Source organism: Nannospalax galili, unplaced genomic scaffold (assembly GCF_000622305.1).
Source record: "Nannospalax galili isolate Female #2095 unplaced genomic scaffold, S.galili_v1.0 scaffold675, whole genome shotgun sequence".
In the NCBI taxonomy this organism is placed as follows: Eukaryota; Metazoa; Chordata; class Mammalia; order Rodentia; family Spalacidae; genus Nannospalax; species Nannospalax galili.
The window spans coordinates 1,346,356-1,363,937 of record NW_008337205.1 but is presented as its reverse complement, the minus strand read 5'-3'; the positions used below and the strand labels follow the sequence as shown (position 1 = coordinate 1,363,937).

Sequence of the window (17,582 nt, the reverse complement as noted above, 5' to 3'; positions counted from 1 at the left end):
CACACACACACACATACATTTCACACATATGCACACACAGGCACAAACACAAAAATAGTAATGATGAAGTGTAGCAGCAGTGCTTGGTCAAAGCAGACTATAGGGGCTTGAGAGATGACTCAGCAGGTAAAGGTGCTTGCCACCAGGCAAGACAACCTGACTTTGATGTGCAGGACCCACATGATGGAAGGAGAGAACTGACTCCTGCAAGTTGTCCTCTGACCTCCACAAATGTGCCATGGCATGCACACAGTTTCACACATTCACACACACACACATACATTTCACACATATGCACACACAGGCACAAACACAAAAATAGTAATGATGAAGTGTAGCAGCAGTGCTTGGTCAAAGCAGACTAGGTATTCGTTTTCATTGGCAGTGTACCTGTCTTCACAAGTAGGGTTTTTGTTTGGTTTGGTTTTTTGCTGCTGGGGTAGGACCTGGGGTCCTCACACTTGCCAAGCAAACACTCTCCCCAGCCCACCAGTCTCACTGCCATCTCTCTCACCCCTCAACTTCATGTCCATCCCCTGCATTGGCCAGGTGCCAATCCCAGACCCAGCCTTGCCCCTCCTGCAGCAGAATGGAACAGCTCCAGGACCAGCTGCTCCTCAACCCACCTCCTGGGCCTCAGTCACTGGGTAGAGTGCTGCTCTCTGGAACAAGGCCATGTGTAGCATACATTGTGTAGAGTGCTGGGGGCTGGCCCCAGACTGCATGGGTGACTCCTGGGCAGTGTGTCTGTCTCCCTCTAAGGTCTTCTACTTTTTACCATCAGTGCTCTGTCCTGGGGCTGGAGAGATGGCACAAGGGTTAAGAGTGCCAGCTGCTCTTGGAGAGGACCCAGGTTCAGTTCCCAGCACCCACATGTGGCTAACAACTGTCTGACTCCAGCTCCAGGGGATCCAATGTCCTTTCCTCTTCTGGTCTCTGCAAGTACTGCACATGGTACACTTACATGCATGCATGCAAAACACACACATAAAATAAAAATAAATACTTGGCACACACAAGGTGTGCAGCTTGAAGGAAATGCTAGTGGTAGAATATGACCCATGTTGAAGCTGCACTATCGTCTGTGAGAGTTCTCTGTATTATTGTTGTCTCCCTACTTCCATGGGATAAAGCTTTCCATAATCAAGAGATATTTTAGAGGCTGGAGAGATGGTCAGTTGTTAAAAGCATTTGCTACTCTCACAGAGGACCCTTGTTCTGTTCCCAGTACTCACTTCAGCTCCAGGGAAACCTGATACCCTCTTCTGGCCTCTTCAGGTACTGTACCCATAGGTACACATACATGAACAAATACATATACATAAATACAAAATAGTTTCTAATTTTTAAATTTGTTTTTATTTTATGTCTGTTTTATCTGCATGCATGTGTGTACTATGTGTGTGCAATGCCTGTGGAAGCCAGAAGAGGGTACTGGATCCCCTGGAACTGGAGTTATGGATGGTTGTGAGTCATCATGTGGGTGCTGGGAACTGAACCCATGTCCTCTGCAAGAGCAGCTAGAGGTCTTAACTGCTAAGCCATCTCTCCAGCTTTAAAGCATGACCCATAGAGTATTATCAAGGCTTTAAACTTCTAAATATTCCTTAATATCATCCAACAATAGACACATCTCTTATTTTAAATTTTTTCTGATGTGGGGCTCTGGAGAGATGGCTCAGTGGTTAAGAGCACTGACTGCTTTTGCAGAGGACCCGGGTTCGAATCCCAACACCCATATGGCGGCTACAAACTGTCCTTAGCTCCAGTTGCAGGGAAATCCGGGACCCTCTTCTGACCTCCACAGCACTGCACAACATGGGTGCACTCATATGCATGCAGGCAATATACTCATACACATTGAATAAAGATGATAAATAATATAATAAATTTTTTTTCTGATGTTAGAATAATGACCCAATAAAGTCTACATGTTACATTTGGTGGATGGCTCTGTTCATCTACAGGTCATTCCTCATTCCAAGATAAAAAAAAAAATCTCACACCTCTGCATTCCTAGGGTTTGGAGGAAGCCAAGGCAGGAAAATCACTGCAAGTTCCTGGCCAGCCTGGGATTGCATAGCTAAACCTTGTTTCAAAGAAACAAAACAAGGGGCTGGAGACATGGCTCAGTGGTTAATAGTGGGTAAGAGGACAAACCCCTCCCTCAGAGGACTAGAGAGAGTTCGGTTCCCAGCACCCACATAAGTGGCTCACAACTGTGCTTACCTCCAGCTCTGGGGCATCTGATGCCCTCTTCTGGTATCTGTTATCATGTTCTCACAAAATTTAAAAATAACTTAAAAAACAAACGAAATTGGGCTGCAGAGGTGGCGCAGCGGTTAGGAGCACTGGCTGCTCTTGAAAAGGACCTAGGTTTGGTTGGATGGAGGCTGTCTATAATTCCAGTTCCAGGGGATCTGGTGCCCTCTTCTGGCCTCCACGGGCATTGCATGCATTTACATATATGCTCACAAAACATAAAATATAAAAATTTAAAAATATATTTTTTTCTGGGGCTGGAGAGATGGCTCAGCGGTTAAGCACACTGGTTGTTCTTGCAGAAGACCCGGGTTCGAATCCCAGCACCCACATGGCAGCTAACAACTGTCTGTAACTCCAGTTGCAGGGAATCCGAAAGCCTCTTCTGACCTCCGTTGGGCATTGCACGACACGGGTACACTTACCTACATGCAGGCAATACACGCATACACATAAAATAAAAAGAATAAAAAATTTAAAAGTTTTGAAATGTTTTTAAAAAACAAAAGAAAACAAATAAAAAAAGGGGGGGGGCTGATGAGATGGCTCAGAAGGCAAAGGTGCTCACCACCAAGTCTGACAACTTGAGTTCAATCCCTGGTACCCACATGGTGGAAGCAGAGAATCAACTCCTGACTCCAGCAAGTTTGCTCTGACCTCCACAAGCTCTCATCCCAAATAAATGTTTTTTTAAAAAAATCTCTTCATTTACTTGTTGGAGTATTTCGCTGTTTGCTTTTAGAAGTTAACAGGATTTAACACTTTGATAGCCTGTTCTGGGGGGCAAACACTGGTTTGTTATGTAAACAGAGGGTGGGTCAATCAGCCCAGGGCCGGACCCTGGAATTTGGGGGTAAATCATTGACTTCCTTTGGCTTCGGTTGCCCCTTCTCTAACAGAAGTTGACTTAGCTGGACGGTGTCTATCATTTAGTGTGTGTGTGTGTGTGGTTTATGCACACGTGCCTGTGCAGATGCGCCCGTGCAGGTGCGCGCACGCAGTAGCCAGAAGTGAACACTGGGTATTCGGCTCTATCTCTCTTCACCTTGTTCCCGGAGACAAGTCATCTCTCTGAACCTAGAACACGCCCCCAAAGAGTCTCCTCTCTGCTCTCCACAGCCCTGGAGTCACAGGTGCGTGCGACCATGCCAGTGCTGGGGATTCGAACTCTGATCCTCATGCTTTCATAGTAAGCGCTCTTACCCCACGAGCCATCCTCCAAGCTCATGGACACCCGGGTCCAGGTAGAGGTGGCGACTGCGGCACCCTGCTCAGGGCCTGGCCTCCCGGGAGCGCAGCCGACCCCAGGTTTGGTTCTAGGTTTTCTGGATTCTGGAAAATCCTCACAGTCCTCCGGCTGGTGCGAGCCAAATATCCCCGCAGAGCCTCAGCGTCCGCCGCTAACGGCCGCTGCTCGCGCCCAACTATATTTCCCAGAGTCCTCAGCGACGAGTGGGTTACCGCGCAGGCCGAAGAGCGCTCTCGACAGGGAGTTCGTTGTTCTGCGGTCGTTGGTGGCCTGCAAGGTGGTCGTGCGCAGAACTGTCACTAACCCTTCCGGCCTGGCTGTCCACACGCCCCCAGCCATCGGGGCGCGCACTTCTGCTGTCCGAAGAGGCTGGGCAATTGGCAACTACATCTCCCAGAATTCTCAGGGACAGTTCGGATTTCGAGGTTCCACACCAGTAAAGGGCCTTGTTGCCATAGATACCATTCCCGGAATATTTGGAAGCCAGCGAATAAAGAAGCGAAAACCAGAGTGCTTCTGTTTTTGCCTTCTTTTCCCTTTCCACAGTCAATCAGGGCCATGGCTAATGGCGCACAGCCCTCTGGGAAATGCCTCCAGGAATTGTGGGAAATGTAGCCTATTGATTACCAGCCAAGCATTCAAGTAGGGAAAAAATACTTCCCCTTCATATCTTGACCACATATCTTGAACACATAATTTCCGCCTTAAGAACTTAGATAAGCTCTCTGTTCCTCTTTATGTCAACCCTCAGCGCTGTGTTCCAGACAATGCATTTCCTAAGTGAAGTATTTACCTGGCTAGCCTGTCTTCAGTCATCTTCCAGTCAGATCTGCTTTGCACCTACGTAAACTGCCCAAAGGCTAATAGAATTGTTAAGAGGACATTTCTCATTCATTCTGTAGGAAGAAAGCTTCACGCAGCTTAGCATATTACACCCGGCTAACGGTTTGCTTGTTCTGAGTTAATCCCCCGCACAGAGAAACAATAATTGAGAGGTTTCAGAGACAAGGCTGACCGCCCACCAGAGGCACAAGACTAAACTTTGGAAGGACTGGTGGCCTGTTTCCACTCTACATAATCTGCTGGCTAAAGATGAGACAGAAACAAGGTCTTTGATGGTGATCCTTGTCTTCTCAGAAGGCTGGCTCTCTCAATAAAGCCCAGTTTAAAGATTCAATTCCTGTTTTTCGTAGGTGTGATGGGCAGCACTGGCAGCTAACTGAAGCCAGTCTATGATCCTGGACCCGCATGTGTCTTTGAGCTCACCTGCTGTCTCCCTTCATTCTTCCCATGCAGAAGAATTAGATTGTTCATCTTATTTATGGCCGACACCAGAAAGGAACCTTTTTAAAATTCAGAGCTTGAGGGGCTGGAGAGACAGCTCAGTGGTTAAGAGCACTGGCTGCTTTTGCAGAGGACCTGGGTTCGATTCCCAGCACTCACATGGCAGCTAACAGCCACCCATAGCTCCAGTTCCAGGGGATGCGACACCCTCTTCTGACCTCTGTGGACATTGCACAACATGGGTGCACTTACATACATGCAGTCAATATACTCATACACATCAAATTTTTAAAAATATTAAAATTCAGAGCTCAAGCTGGTAGATGATGCAGGAGGTAAAGGAGAATGCCACAGACCTGAGTTCAGTCTCTGGGTCCCACGTGGTGGAAGGAGAGAAGTGACTCCTGCAAATTGTTCTCTGACGTCCACACACATACTGTGACCTCTGTGTGTGTGTGCGAATACACAATAAATATAATAAAGTTTAGAGCCCAACTTCATGTTTTTAATTTTTTAAAATTTATTTTTATTTTTTGTGTATGGATGTTCTGCCAGTGTGTATGCAGGTGCAGCCATGCACGCAATACCCACAAAGGCCAAAAGAGGGCCTCAAAAACCACTGGAACTAGCATGGTAGCACACGCCTTTTAATCCCAGCACTTGGGAGGCAGACGCAGGTGGATCTCTGTGAGTTCAAGGCCAGCCTGGTCTACATAGCAAGTTCCAGGTCAGCTGTGGCTACATGGAGACCCTATCTCAAAAAGACCAAAAAAAAAAAAAAAATCCACTGGAACTGGAGTTATGGATGGTTGTTAGCTGCCATGTGGTGCTGGGAACTGAACCTGGGTCCTCTACAGGAGCAGCCAGTGGTCTTAACCACTGAGCTATCTCTCAAGCCCCTCCTAAGTTGCTTTTTAAGATCTTCTTTTCAATTATGTGAATCTTGAGTGTGTCTGTGTATTGGGTGTGTGCATATGAGTGCAATACCTGCAGAGGCCAGAAGAAGGCATCAGATTCCCCCAGAGCTGGAGTTACAGGCAGCTGTAGGCTGTCAAATGTGGGTGCTGGGAACGGATCTCAGGTCCTCTGGAAGAGCAGTAAGCACTGTTGATGGCTGAGGCATCTCTGGGCCCCTTGAAGTAAGTTTCTATGTGTATAACTTAGCACAAACTCTGGCTTACTCTGATTTCACACACATTGGATACTTAAAAGCTCCAATTCGGCTTGAGTTAGAATAAGTATGCACTGAGCCTTTGGAGATAAGACTACTTTCAAAGCCTATACAAAGGACTGGTATCAAGGGCGTGCACCACCATGCCTGGCCTGTTGTTGATTCTTTTAACACTGAGTTTATACTTAACAGCCCTGTAACCACTTTTGAAAGCAGCAGATCAAAGATGTATATCCTGTCTGTAAGAAATAACACAGCCTTCTCACACTCAGGGACAAAAGCTCAAACCTGGGGGCTGAAGAGACAGCTCAGTGGTTGAGAGCACTGGCTGCTCTTGCAGAGAACTGGGGTTCAGTTCCCAGCACCCATAACCATCTGTAACTCCAGTTCCAGGGGATCCGATGTCCTCTTCTGATCTCTGCAGGCACTGCATGCATGTGGTGCACTTACATATATGCAGGCAAAACACTCAGATACATATAAAATAAAAATAAATCTTTAAAAACTTCAAACATGAAAATACAGCACTGGGCAGATCACTGAAAGGATATTGTTTATCTAAGACAGCTGAACAGGGAGAAGGGTTGAGACAAGTTCTCTTCATGTAGCTCAGGCTGGCCTTGAACTCTCAATCCTCCTGTCTCAGCCTCCCTCACCTCCCCAAAGTGCTAGGATTACAGGTGTGTGCCATCACTTCTGGCTCTGACTGGAACCTTCTAGTAGATAGAGAACGTTTCTTCTTTAGCCACAGGGACAAGACAGCTTGATCAACTGAATGGATTTCAGTTCTGCCTGCAGAAGGAAGCTGACGTCATCAGGAGGAGGGGGACAGGCTGCTGGCGTCATTGGGACAGGGGCAGGGCTTAGGTGATGATGAGCAGCTCCTCCCGGTCTCTGCTCTCTGACATGGCACTAATGATGCTTTTAAAATACTTGATGAATTCCATGCGGATCTCCTCTGGGTCCTCCTCCAGATTAGAGTGTACCAGCTTGAGCTTGTTCAAGGGCGGAGCTTTAAGGGGGAAACAAGGTTAATTAGGTATGAAATCTGAACAAGGGGCTCTTTCTAGGTGGAAGCAACTAGAAGCTTCTAGAAGCTCTCCCTCCCTCCTTTCATGGCAGGTCTCTAGACATAGCCCAGGCTGCTCTTGAACTCATGATCCTCCTGCCTGAATCTAAATGCTGAGATTGCAGGCCTGCTTCACTAGTCCAGTGACTGGCTTAACTTCTAAATTTTATTTATTTATTTATTTATTTATTTATTTATTTATTTATTTATTTATTATTTTTTATGTGTATGAGTCATCTTTTCCCTGCATATATGTAAGTACACCACATGTGTGCAATGCCCACATAGGCCAGAAGAGAGAGTTTGGTCCCCTGGAAATGGAGTTTTAAGAATAGTTGTTAGCAGTCATGTGGGTGCTGGGAACTGAACCCAGGTCCTCTGTAAGAGCAGCCAGTGCTTTTAAATGCCAAACCATCTCTCGAGCCCCTTGCTTAACTTCTAAAGTTTTAAAATTAAGTCGTGTGCTGCTTGATACACAGAGAATGGTTTTGAGAAACTGCTCCTTGGCAATAGGAAAGACACTAAAGACACTGCCAGGCCTGTTTTTGTGGAACTGGAGAAGGAACCCAAAGCTTTGTGCACATTAGCAAGTACTCTGCTACTGAGCTGTGCCCTTAATTCCCCACTGGGGAATGCTAGGCAGGTGCTCTACCACTGAGACACGTCCCCAGCCCTTCTGGGGGATTCTAGGCAGGTGCTCTACCACTGAGCCACACCCCAGCCCCTCACTGGGGGATTCTAGGCAGATGATCTTCCACTGGACCATGCCCTCAACTCCTCACTGGTGGATCCTAGGCAGGGGCTCTACCACTGAGACAGGTCCCCAGCTGCAAGCACTCTATTATTAACCCACACACCCAGCCTTTCTTCTTAGTTCTTAACCCAGAGGAGATTCTGTCCTATCACCATTTCGTTTGTAAATATTTTTAGAGGTGTTTGTCAGTATTGCGTCATCACTTCTGTCATGTGAGCGTTACATTCAGACCTGAGGCTTTTCTTAGTAAAGCATCTGTTAGGAAAGCATGTTCTGAACAGGGCCAACAAATAGCCGAAAGGTTTCTTCCTGTTTTATTTTGTGTTTCAGACAGGGTCTTGCTGTGTAGCCCAGGTTGGTGTTGAACTTCCATCAATCCTCCTGCCTCAACCTCCCAAGTACTGTCACTAAATGTGTCTCCATGCCCAGCTCTCTGGTCTTTGTATGTGCCCACAGCCTGGCCTGGTGGGTCTGATGGATTTTCCAACCTGGGAGTCTGAACGACAGCTGAGACAAGAGACACAGCTGCTGCTTTCAAGACATGCAAGAACACACACAGGAGGGCTGTGGAGATGGCTGGGGGCGGGGGAAAGGCCAAGGTCACCTAAGCTCCATTCCCGGGCTCACATGGTGAAAGGAGAGAACCAACTCCTGCTGGTTGTCCTCTAACCTCCACAGGCATGCATGTACACGCACACACACACACACACACACATTTTTAAAAAATGTATATTTACAAATGTGTGTGTGTGTGTGTGTGTGTGTGTGTGTGTGGTGGTCCTAGCACTTGGGAGCCTGAGGCAGGAGGATCAGGAGTTCAAAGCCATCCCAGGGTACATAATCAGTTAAGGGCCAGCCTGGGTTATATATTGAGAACTATTGAGGTGGGGAGGAGAGGAAGAGGGAGAGAGATATGGAGGGGGAGAGAGAGAGACGGGAAGGGAGGGAGAGATGGAAGGGAGAAGGAGGGAAGGGGACAGAGGAAGAGAGAGGGAGGGAGGGACAAATGGCGAGAGGGAGAGGGAGAGAGATCTCAAAATCAGTACAAGGATCTTAGACTGATGCCCATAACTCATGCAAAAAAAGCCAGCTATGGTGGTGTGCACTTGTAATCCCAGCCTTCTTTCCTTTTATTAATTTTTAAAAGTATTTATTTATATTTTATGCGTATGCTTGTTTTGCCTGCATGTATGTAAGTGTACCATGTGTATGCAATGCCCATGGAGGCCAGAATAGGGCCTGAATGGTTGTTAGTTGCCATGTAGGTGCTGGGAACGGAACTGGGGTCCTCTATAAGAGCAGCCAGTGCTCTTAATTGCTGAGCCATCTCTCCAACTCCTCTTTCCCCTTAAAATTTTTATCATCATGCTGGGTGTGGTGGTGTACACTTTTAATCCCAGTACTCTGGAGGCAGAGGCTGGTGGATCTCTGTGAGATAGAGGCCAGCCTGGTCTACACAGTGACTTCCAGGCTAGCTGGGGCTATAGGGAGACTCTCAAAACTCAAATGAAAAAAAATTATCACACATATTTAATTATATGGGGGGGTGCATGCATTCACAGGAGGTCACAGGACAATTCACTGGAATTGGTTCTCTCTCTCCACCATGTCAGTTCTGGGGATCAAACTCAGCTATCAAGCTTGGTACCAAGCGCCTTTACAGGCTGAGCCATCTTGCTCTCCTGCACACTGGGATTTCTATTCCTACTTTTGTGTATAATTTTTGAGCAATGTGTGTGTATACACATACAAGTGTGCATGCCACAGAGACCAGAGGCTGTCTTCAGGTGACATCCTCAGGAATGCCACCCACCGTACTTTTTGTTTGGTGTTTTTAAACTTTTAAATTTTGTTTTATATTTATATGGGTATGCCTGAGTATATGTACATGTACCATGTATGTGCAGTGCCCACAGAGGCCAGAAGAGGGTGTTGGATTTCCTGAAGATGGAGTTACAGGCAGTTGTAAGCTGCCCCACATGATGCTGGGAACTACCAAACCCAGGTCCTCTGGAAGAGCAGCCAGTGCTCTTAACTGCTGACCCACCTCTCCAGCTTCCACCTTGTTTTTTGATACAGGGTCTCTCACTGGTCTGGAGCTTGACAAGTAGTCTAGGCTGGCTGGCCAGGGAGCCCTAGTGCTTACACAAGCCCTTAGCCCAATGTGCTTACACAAAGCCAGGCTCCCCTTGTCCCCTCCTGAGCCTGGTTTGTGGTGGGCCACAAGCATGCAGTGACTATCCTGGAGAAACTGCTGCTGGACAAAGCAGGAATACCACATCTCAATCTCCTTCAGGTGGCTTGGGATGTCAGCATTGAAGATGATCACCACTCCATGAGCATCCTTCATCAGGGCCGGCCAGCATGACTCAAACCTGCTGGCAAAAAGGAGTCAAGAAAGACTGGCAGAGCACCTGACAGCTCAGTGTCCGTTTTTAGTTTTACTTTTTTGCAGTGCTGCAGTAAAAACCCAGCACCCCACACATGACATCAGGGCCGGCCAGCATGACTCAAACCTGCTGGCAAAAAGGAGTCAAGAAAGACTGGCAGAGCACCTGACAGCTCAGTGTCCGTTTTTAGTTTTACTTTTTTGCAGTGCTGCAGTAAAAACCCAGCACCCCACACATGCCAGGTAAGGGCTCTACAACAGAACTACATCCCCAGCCCTAAGCCTGTAAAAGACTGACCTTCCACCTGCTGCACTAAAGTGGCACCTCTTATGATGGGTTTAAAAAGAACATGTGGTAGGGGGAGGGGTGCTGGAGAGATGGCTCAATGGTTAAGAGCACTGGCTGCTCCTCCAGAGGACCTGGGTTCAGTTCTCAGCACTCACATGGTGGCTCACAACTGTCTGTAACTCCAGTTCTAGGGGATCCAATGCCTTCTTCTGGCCTCTGTAGCTACTGCACACATGTGGCACACATATATTCATACAGGCAAAACAGACATACACATAAAATAAAAATAAATCTTAAAAAGGACACTTTGGGACAGAGAGATGGCTCAGTGGGTAAAAGTGACTGCAGCCAAGCTTGATGATCTAAGTTTGCACTCCAGGACTCACAAGGTAGAAAGAGAACTGAATTCCACAAGTTGCCTCTGATCTCCACTCATGAGTCTACACACACACAGACACACAAAATTAAAAATGTAATTAAAAAACTGAAAGAACATTTTAGTATTAATAACTGGCTGATGATTTTAACTGTATCATAATTGAATCAGTAAAGTTTACAAGTGTGTCTGTCACCAAAGAGTTCATCCAACCCCTCATGCACAGTAAGAAAAGTGCTAGGCCTGAACGTGTGGTGCCTGGTAGAAAGCGGATTCCATCCTATCCTATCATTTCATTTTTTGTGGTACAGGGAGGGAGCCCTGCATATGCTAGCAAATGTTCTATCATAAGCTATGCCCCCAGCCCCTCACTGGGGGATTCTAGGCAGGTGCTCTACCACTGAGCCACACTCCCAGCCCCTCACTGGGGCAAGCTAACCAGCCCCTCACTGGGGGAAGCTAAGCAGGTGCTCTACCACTGAGCCACACTCCCAGCCCCTCACTGGGGGAAGCTAAGCAGGTGCTCTACCACTGAGCCACACTCCCAGCCCCTCACTGGGGGAAGCTAAGCAGGTGCTCTACCACTGAGCCACACTCCCAGCCCCTCACTGGGGGAAGCTAAGCAGGTGCTCTACCACTGAGCCACACTCCCAGCCCCTCACTGGGGGAAGCTAAGCAGGTGCTCTACCACTGAGATACACAACCCCAACCCTGATGTTTTTCACTGATCAGTGGAAACAGAGGTTTGTTAAAGAAAACATACTTGGAGTCTCCACCACAGTCCCAGAGCTCAAATTTACAGCCTGTGCCTTTGTTGTTGCTGGTGACATGTGGGTTCTCAAACTCTAGGATCCTAAAAATAAAAACAGTGGCAGCAGAATCCATATTTAGGAAGCAGTTTTGGAATGCCTATAGCACTAAAAGTAGGAGTGGGTGATGGACGGCAACTCTTAGAGTTGTAGATTGGCCAGGCTTACCTCACACCTTGTGTTGGGTTATACTCAGTGATATCTGAAGATTCGGTCAGAAAGTTGGCCAAAACTGTTTTCCCACTCTGTGAAAATAAGAACAAATAAAGGTCATTGTTCAAAAGCAGAAAACAAAACAAGACTACACAAGTGTTACCAGCCACCTATGGTGGCATAATACCTGTAATCACAACACTCAGGAGGCTGAAGTGGGGGGATAGCAAGTGTGGTGCTAGCCTGGGCAACACAGCTAGACCCTGTTTCAATAAACAAATGCAAGTATGGGGACATGGCTCAGTTGGCAAAGTGCTTGCTGTGAAATTGTGAGAACCTACAATTAGATCCCAGAACTTATATAAAAGCCAGTCCTGATAGTCCACTTCTGAAATCCCAGTGTTATCAGAGGATGTCAGGCAGAGATAGGAGGATCCCCCAGGCTAGACAGCCTGGCATATGCAGCCATGAAGAGCAAGGGTTTGGGCTCCAAGGTGAAAGACCGACATCTGAGATTGTCTTCCTTCCTTCCTTCTTCCTTTTTTTTGAAAAGACAGGGTCTCACTGTATAGTCCCGTCCTGGCTGGCCTGGAACTCACTATGTAGACCAGGCTGGCCTCAAACTCACAAATATCTACTACTTCTGCCTCCCAAGTGCTGGGATTAAAGGTGTACACTCCCACACCTGGCTATGAGGTTGTCTTCTGACCTCTCTATGTGTTCTGTGCACTCACACACATGAACATGCACATGTATATCATAGCCTACACACATCACCCACACATACACAAAGATTTTTTTAAAGTGCTGGGAGTGGTGGCACACTCATACAGTCCCAGTACTGAGGTGGCTGAGGAAGCAGACCTACAAGTTCAAGGCTAGCCTGGGCTACACTGTGAGACCCTGTAGCTGCCCTGGAACTAGGTGTGGCATAGTACAGTCCACAGTTCCTTGCTGTGTGTGTGCCTCCCCTTGCTTGCATCTCTCAACATGTTCAGCTAATGAGTCTGTTATACATATGAAGTCACAAAGGGGGCCAAAATGTGCTGAGACCCAGATCTGGGGATTGCTGGGTCATATACATTCACTTCTCCTCGTGTATTATATACCAGCATTCCTATTAAAAAATCCACAGAACAGCAAGACAGCCTTCCTGACCCCTCCACCCAAACCATTTTATCTATCTATCTATCTATCTATCTATCTATCTATCTATCATCTATCTATCTATCTATCTATCTATCATCTATCTATCTACAGTCTCATCCATCTGTCCATCCACATTCCCTATCTATCCATTCATCCATCCATCCATCTTCCCATCCATCATCTATCCATCCATATTCACATCCATCCATCTGTCCATCCACCTTCTCATCCATCCATCCATCCACCTTTTCATCCATCCATTCATCCATCCATCCATATTCCTATCCATTCATCTATCCATCTACAGTCCCATTTATCTATCTATCCATAATTTACCTTCTCATCTATTGATCATCCATCCATCCATCTTCCCATTCATCCATTCACCTTTTCATCTATCCATCTTCCCATCATCCATCTATCCATCTTCCCATCATCCATCCATCCATCCATATTCCCATCCATTCATCTGTCCATCCAGCTTCCCATCTTTCCATCATCAATCCATCCATCCAATTTAACTTCTCATCTACCGACCATCCATCCATCCATCCATCCATCCACTTTCCCATCCATCCATCCATCCATCCATCCAGCATCCATCCATCCATCCATCCATCCATCATCCACCCATCCATCCATCATGCATCCATCCATCCACCTGATTTACCTTCTCATCCATCAGTCATCCATCCATGCATCTTTCTATCCATCCTACTCCCTCCCTCCTTAGAGCTGTGATCAGCTTTTCAGATCTCTGTGTATTTACATCATTCATTGAACAAATACTGTATATGCTTGAGTACAAAACAAAGTTTCTCTCTCTTCCAAAATTGCCTCTCAGAAGCCAATCTCTTAAATGTGAGTGAGCCCTTCTAAAAGTCTCTACAGGATGGGAGGAGAAGAGAATGGGGATAAGGAAGGACGATGGGAAGGGGTAGAGGACTGGAGAGGTGGTGCACCTCCCTGTACTTGGGAGGTAGAGGGAGGAGGATCAGGAGTTCAAGGTAATCCTGGGCTACATGAGACCCTATCTTAAAAAACAAAACCACCTCCCCCAAACCCCAAACTCCAAACCAAACACAAAAGCCTCTCTACAGTTATACTCTGTTCTCTCAGTTACTTTGCTGTTGCTGTTGAGAGGCAGCTCACTATACAGCCCAAGATAGTTTCCAACTGTCAATCTTCCTGCCTCTGCCTCCCAAAGGATAGGATTAGAGGTAAGTACCACCAAGCCCAGCTTTGTAATGTGTTTTGCAAACTTTCCCAAAGCTTCAACTCTGCTCTCATTTTTTTTAAAAAAAGATTTATTTTTATTACCTTAAATTACATGCATGTCTGAGCATGTGAGTTCTAGTGCCCTCAGAGGCCAGAGGTTTAAGAGGTGTCAGATCCCCTGGAGCTAGAGTTACAGGTGGCCATGAGCCACCTGGCATGGGTGCTAGAAATGAAACTTGGGTCCTCTGAAAGAGTATATGCTCTTAACCACTCCTCAATTCTTTTAAGTCTCTCTCTCCACCCCTCTCACCCATGCTAGCCTCAGAACCACTATGTAGCCCAGTCTAGTCTCAAACTCATGGTAATCTTCTTGTCTCCGCATCCTGAATGCTGGGATTATAGGCTTGCACCACTACACCTGGCTTAGACCTTCCTTTTGTGTTATACATAATAAGATCTTGCTGGGGAGATGGCTCAATAGTGAAGAGGACTGGCTGCTCTTCCAGAGGACCCACTTTCACTTCCCAGCACCCATACAGCAGATCCTCATCTGTTCCAGGGGATCCGATGGCCTCTGAAGGCACTGCATGCATGTGGTGCACTTACATACATGCGGGCAAAATACTCATATACATATAATAAAAATAAGTACATAAAAATTTAAAAAGCCTGGCATGATGGCACATGCCTTTAATCCCAGCACTCAAGAGGCAGAGGCAGGTGGATCTCTGTGAGTTCAAGACCAACCTGGTCTACATAGTGAGTTCTGGGTCAGCTGGGGCTACAGGAAGACCCTGTCCCAAGAAGACAAAAAACAAAAAACAACAACAACCCCCCCCAAAAAACTCCCCAATGCAAGATTACAGGGAGGTTGGTATTTTTCTTGTTGCTATTGATACAGGGCCTCATATATCCCAGGCTGTCCTCAAACTTGCCATGTAGTCAAGGATGACCTCGAACTCCTGATCCTCTTGTCTTCACCTCCCAACTGCTGGGATTGCAGGCATATTCTATCATGAAAGGATTACTTAGTACAAAGGATGGAACCAGGGGCTTCATGTACGCTAGGCAGGCATTCTACCAACTGAGCTATATCCCCAGCATCCTAACTCAAGATTAAAAACACACCTTTGCATATGTTCACCTATAAATCTTCAGTAGTTCTCCTGCCTGGGTCTTGGACCAAGTACCTCAGTGTCACCTTTAAATGTTACCATGTGCAGTCTGAATCTGAATTCACAGGTTCCTCATGGGCTACACAGTAAGACTCTGACACCAAACAACCAACACATAACCTAATCTAACCTAAAATTCTAATGTAAGACCCAGAGATCTGAGTTCTAACAAACCAATCAAGTGATTTATATATGCAGTGAGGACAGAGAAGATCTATCTAACCCTTTCTGTCTCTGTTTTGTTATTTGAGACAGGATCTCACATTGCAGTCTGGACTCATATGGACTGAAATTTGAGACTATTTACCCCTTCATCATCCATCCGTCCGTCCATCAGTCCATCTTGTTTTTTGAGACAATGTCTCTTACAGTAGCCCAGGCTGACCTAGAACTCAGTGTGTAGTCTAGGCTAGCCTTGAACTTGTGGCCATCCTCTTACCTCTGTCTCTCCAGTCCTGGGACTACAGGCATGCACCATCACACCCAGCTTCTTTCTACAGTTTATTATTATTATTTGCACATAAAGTTTCAGTTCATCTGACCTTTATTTTGGTGTCAAATATGGACTAGATATGCAGGAATTCCCACTGCCACACCACACACGCACGCACCCTCATAGCCAATTGTTCCAAGGCTATATAATGAAGTAAAGTCCTTGGTCTTGGCTTGACCAAACCTTTCGTGGAAATATTTTTTTTGGGGAGAGGGGGAAGAGTTGCGGGTGTCATGAGGCCCAGGCTCTGGTTCTAAAGATGTCATTCACACCCGTGGGCCTTCAGGCCTGGGCACACTACTCTCCAGTTTCGTGGGGTGGAAGGGATAAGGTCTGGCAGCCAGGGAGTTCTCGGTAAGGCCAGCTGTGCTCCCCAGTGGAGATGCTGGGACCAGGCTACCCTCTCCCAGGACAACCTCAGTCTTATGGTTCCCCCGGGCCCCGCGGCCCCGGCCTCACCTCACAGGGCCCCACGAAAAGGATTTTGGCCTTCAGCATGGCTGTCCGCCTCCCGGAACCCGCAGAAACCTACTGTGGTACGCAGGGATACCCGCAGCGTCAGAGAGAGCGGATGGTATGCGCTGATTGGCTGCGTGGTCGCCATAGCGACCGAGTCTCAAGCATGCGGATAGTGGGCCTGTGATGGAAGCCGAGAAGGACCAAAAGAAAAAAACGCGAAGCCGGGGTAACAGCGGGATTCTGAGCATCCGGAAAGATCCCGCCCTGATTGACCTGGTTCCTCCCAGTCTCCCTGAAGGCTCCCGTGGGGAGCTGGGCTGAAGACGAGGCCAGTGACTTTTCCTTCGTAATTGGGAACCCCTTCAAGTTGGTGTGTTTTTGTCCCTTTGACATTTCTGTCCTCTGAGTTCTTTGTACTTAAAAAAAGGTGTGTGTGTGTGTGTGTGTGTGTGTGTGTGTGTGTGTGTGTGTGTGTGTGTGTGTGTGTGTGCAGGTTCCTCTGGAGGCCAGAAAAGGGCGTCAGAGCCCCTGGAGCTGGAGTTTCAGATGGCTGTGAGCCCTCCGACATAGGTGCTGGGAACCAAACCTGGGTCCTCTGCAAGAGCAGCCAATGCTCTTAGTGCTGAGCCAGCTCTCCAGCCCCTCTTTCACATTTGGGCACTGTTATGTATTCCCAGGTGGCTTATTTTATTATTCCTTCACAGTCACCATGTATTATACGCATTATTTTATGTGCATTAAAAATTAATAGTTTCAAAAGCTCAAGGACCCTCAGAAAAGTTATTCCTCTACACACCTGGAAAAATTGGAGGGAAGTTTGTTGCCCCACCCTAACTTTTGGCATGAAACATGCAGTTAGGTCACTGGGCTGGGATTTGAGAGACGTTGGTGCCAGGCAGTTGGGCAGGCACTGGGTTCCAGAGATGGATCTCCATAGTTCCTTGCCCACTCCCAAGCTTCCTTTTCAGATGAGGGACAAACTGTAGCATGTGTTTCTCCTTGACATATAGAGTCGTGTGTGTGTGTGTGTGTGTGTGTGTGTGTGTGCTGTGTGTGTGTGTGTGTGTCTATGTATGTGTGTCTGTGTTTGTGTGTGTGTGTGTGTGTGTGTGTGTGCCTCTGCTTGTCTCTGTATGCTCCTGTGGATCCTAAGAGTTGACTGCTTATCTTCCTCTGTCAATCTCCACTTAATGTTTTTGAGACAGGCTCTCTAACTGAACCTGGACCTCACCATTTTGGCTAGTCAGCAAGCTCCCTAGGATTGTATTGTCTCTACCCTTTCC

At 47.0% G+C, this 17,582-nt stretch overlaps 1 protein-coding gene across 3 annotated transcripts; it reads right to left on the bottom strand.

The window, feature by feature from the left end:
- Positions 1 to 6,446: 6,446 nt before the first annotated feature.
- Positions 6,447 to 16,436, bottom strand: Ift22 (intraflagellar transport 22). 3 transcript variants are annotated; one of them, XM_008832303.3, is made up of 5 exons: positions 16,300 to 16,436; positions 11,821 to 11,897; positions 11,607 to 11,696; positions 9,962 to 10,167; positions 6,447 to 6,978 (listed from the first exon to the last, which is right to left on the bottom strand). In XM_008832303.3, exons 1-5 carry the CDS (start codon positions 16,336 to 16,338, stop codon positions 6,830 to 6,832), a joined length of 561 nt encoding a protein of 186 aa, XP_008830525.1. In that variant the 5' UTR covers positions 16,339 to 16,436; the 3' UTR covers positions 6,447 to 6,829. The 3 variants fall into 3 exon arrangements, with proteins under 3 accessions (XP_008830525.1, XP_008830526.1, XP_008830527.1); XM_008832304.3 differs by having other exon boundaries at positions 9,962 to 10,164; XM_008832305.3 differs by lacking the exon at positions 11,607 to 11,696 and having other exon boundaries at positions 9,962 to 10,164.
- Positions 16,437 to 17,582: the final 1,146 nt, after the last annotated feature.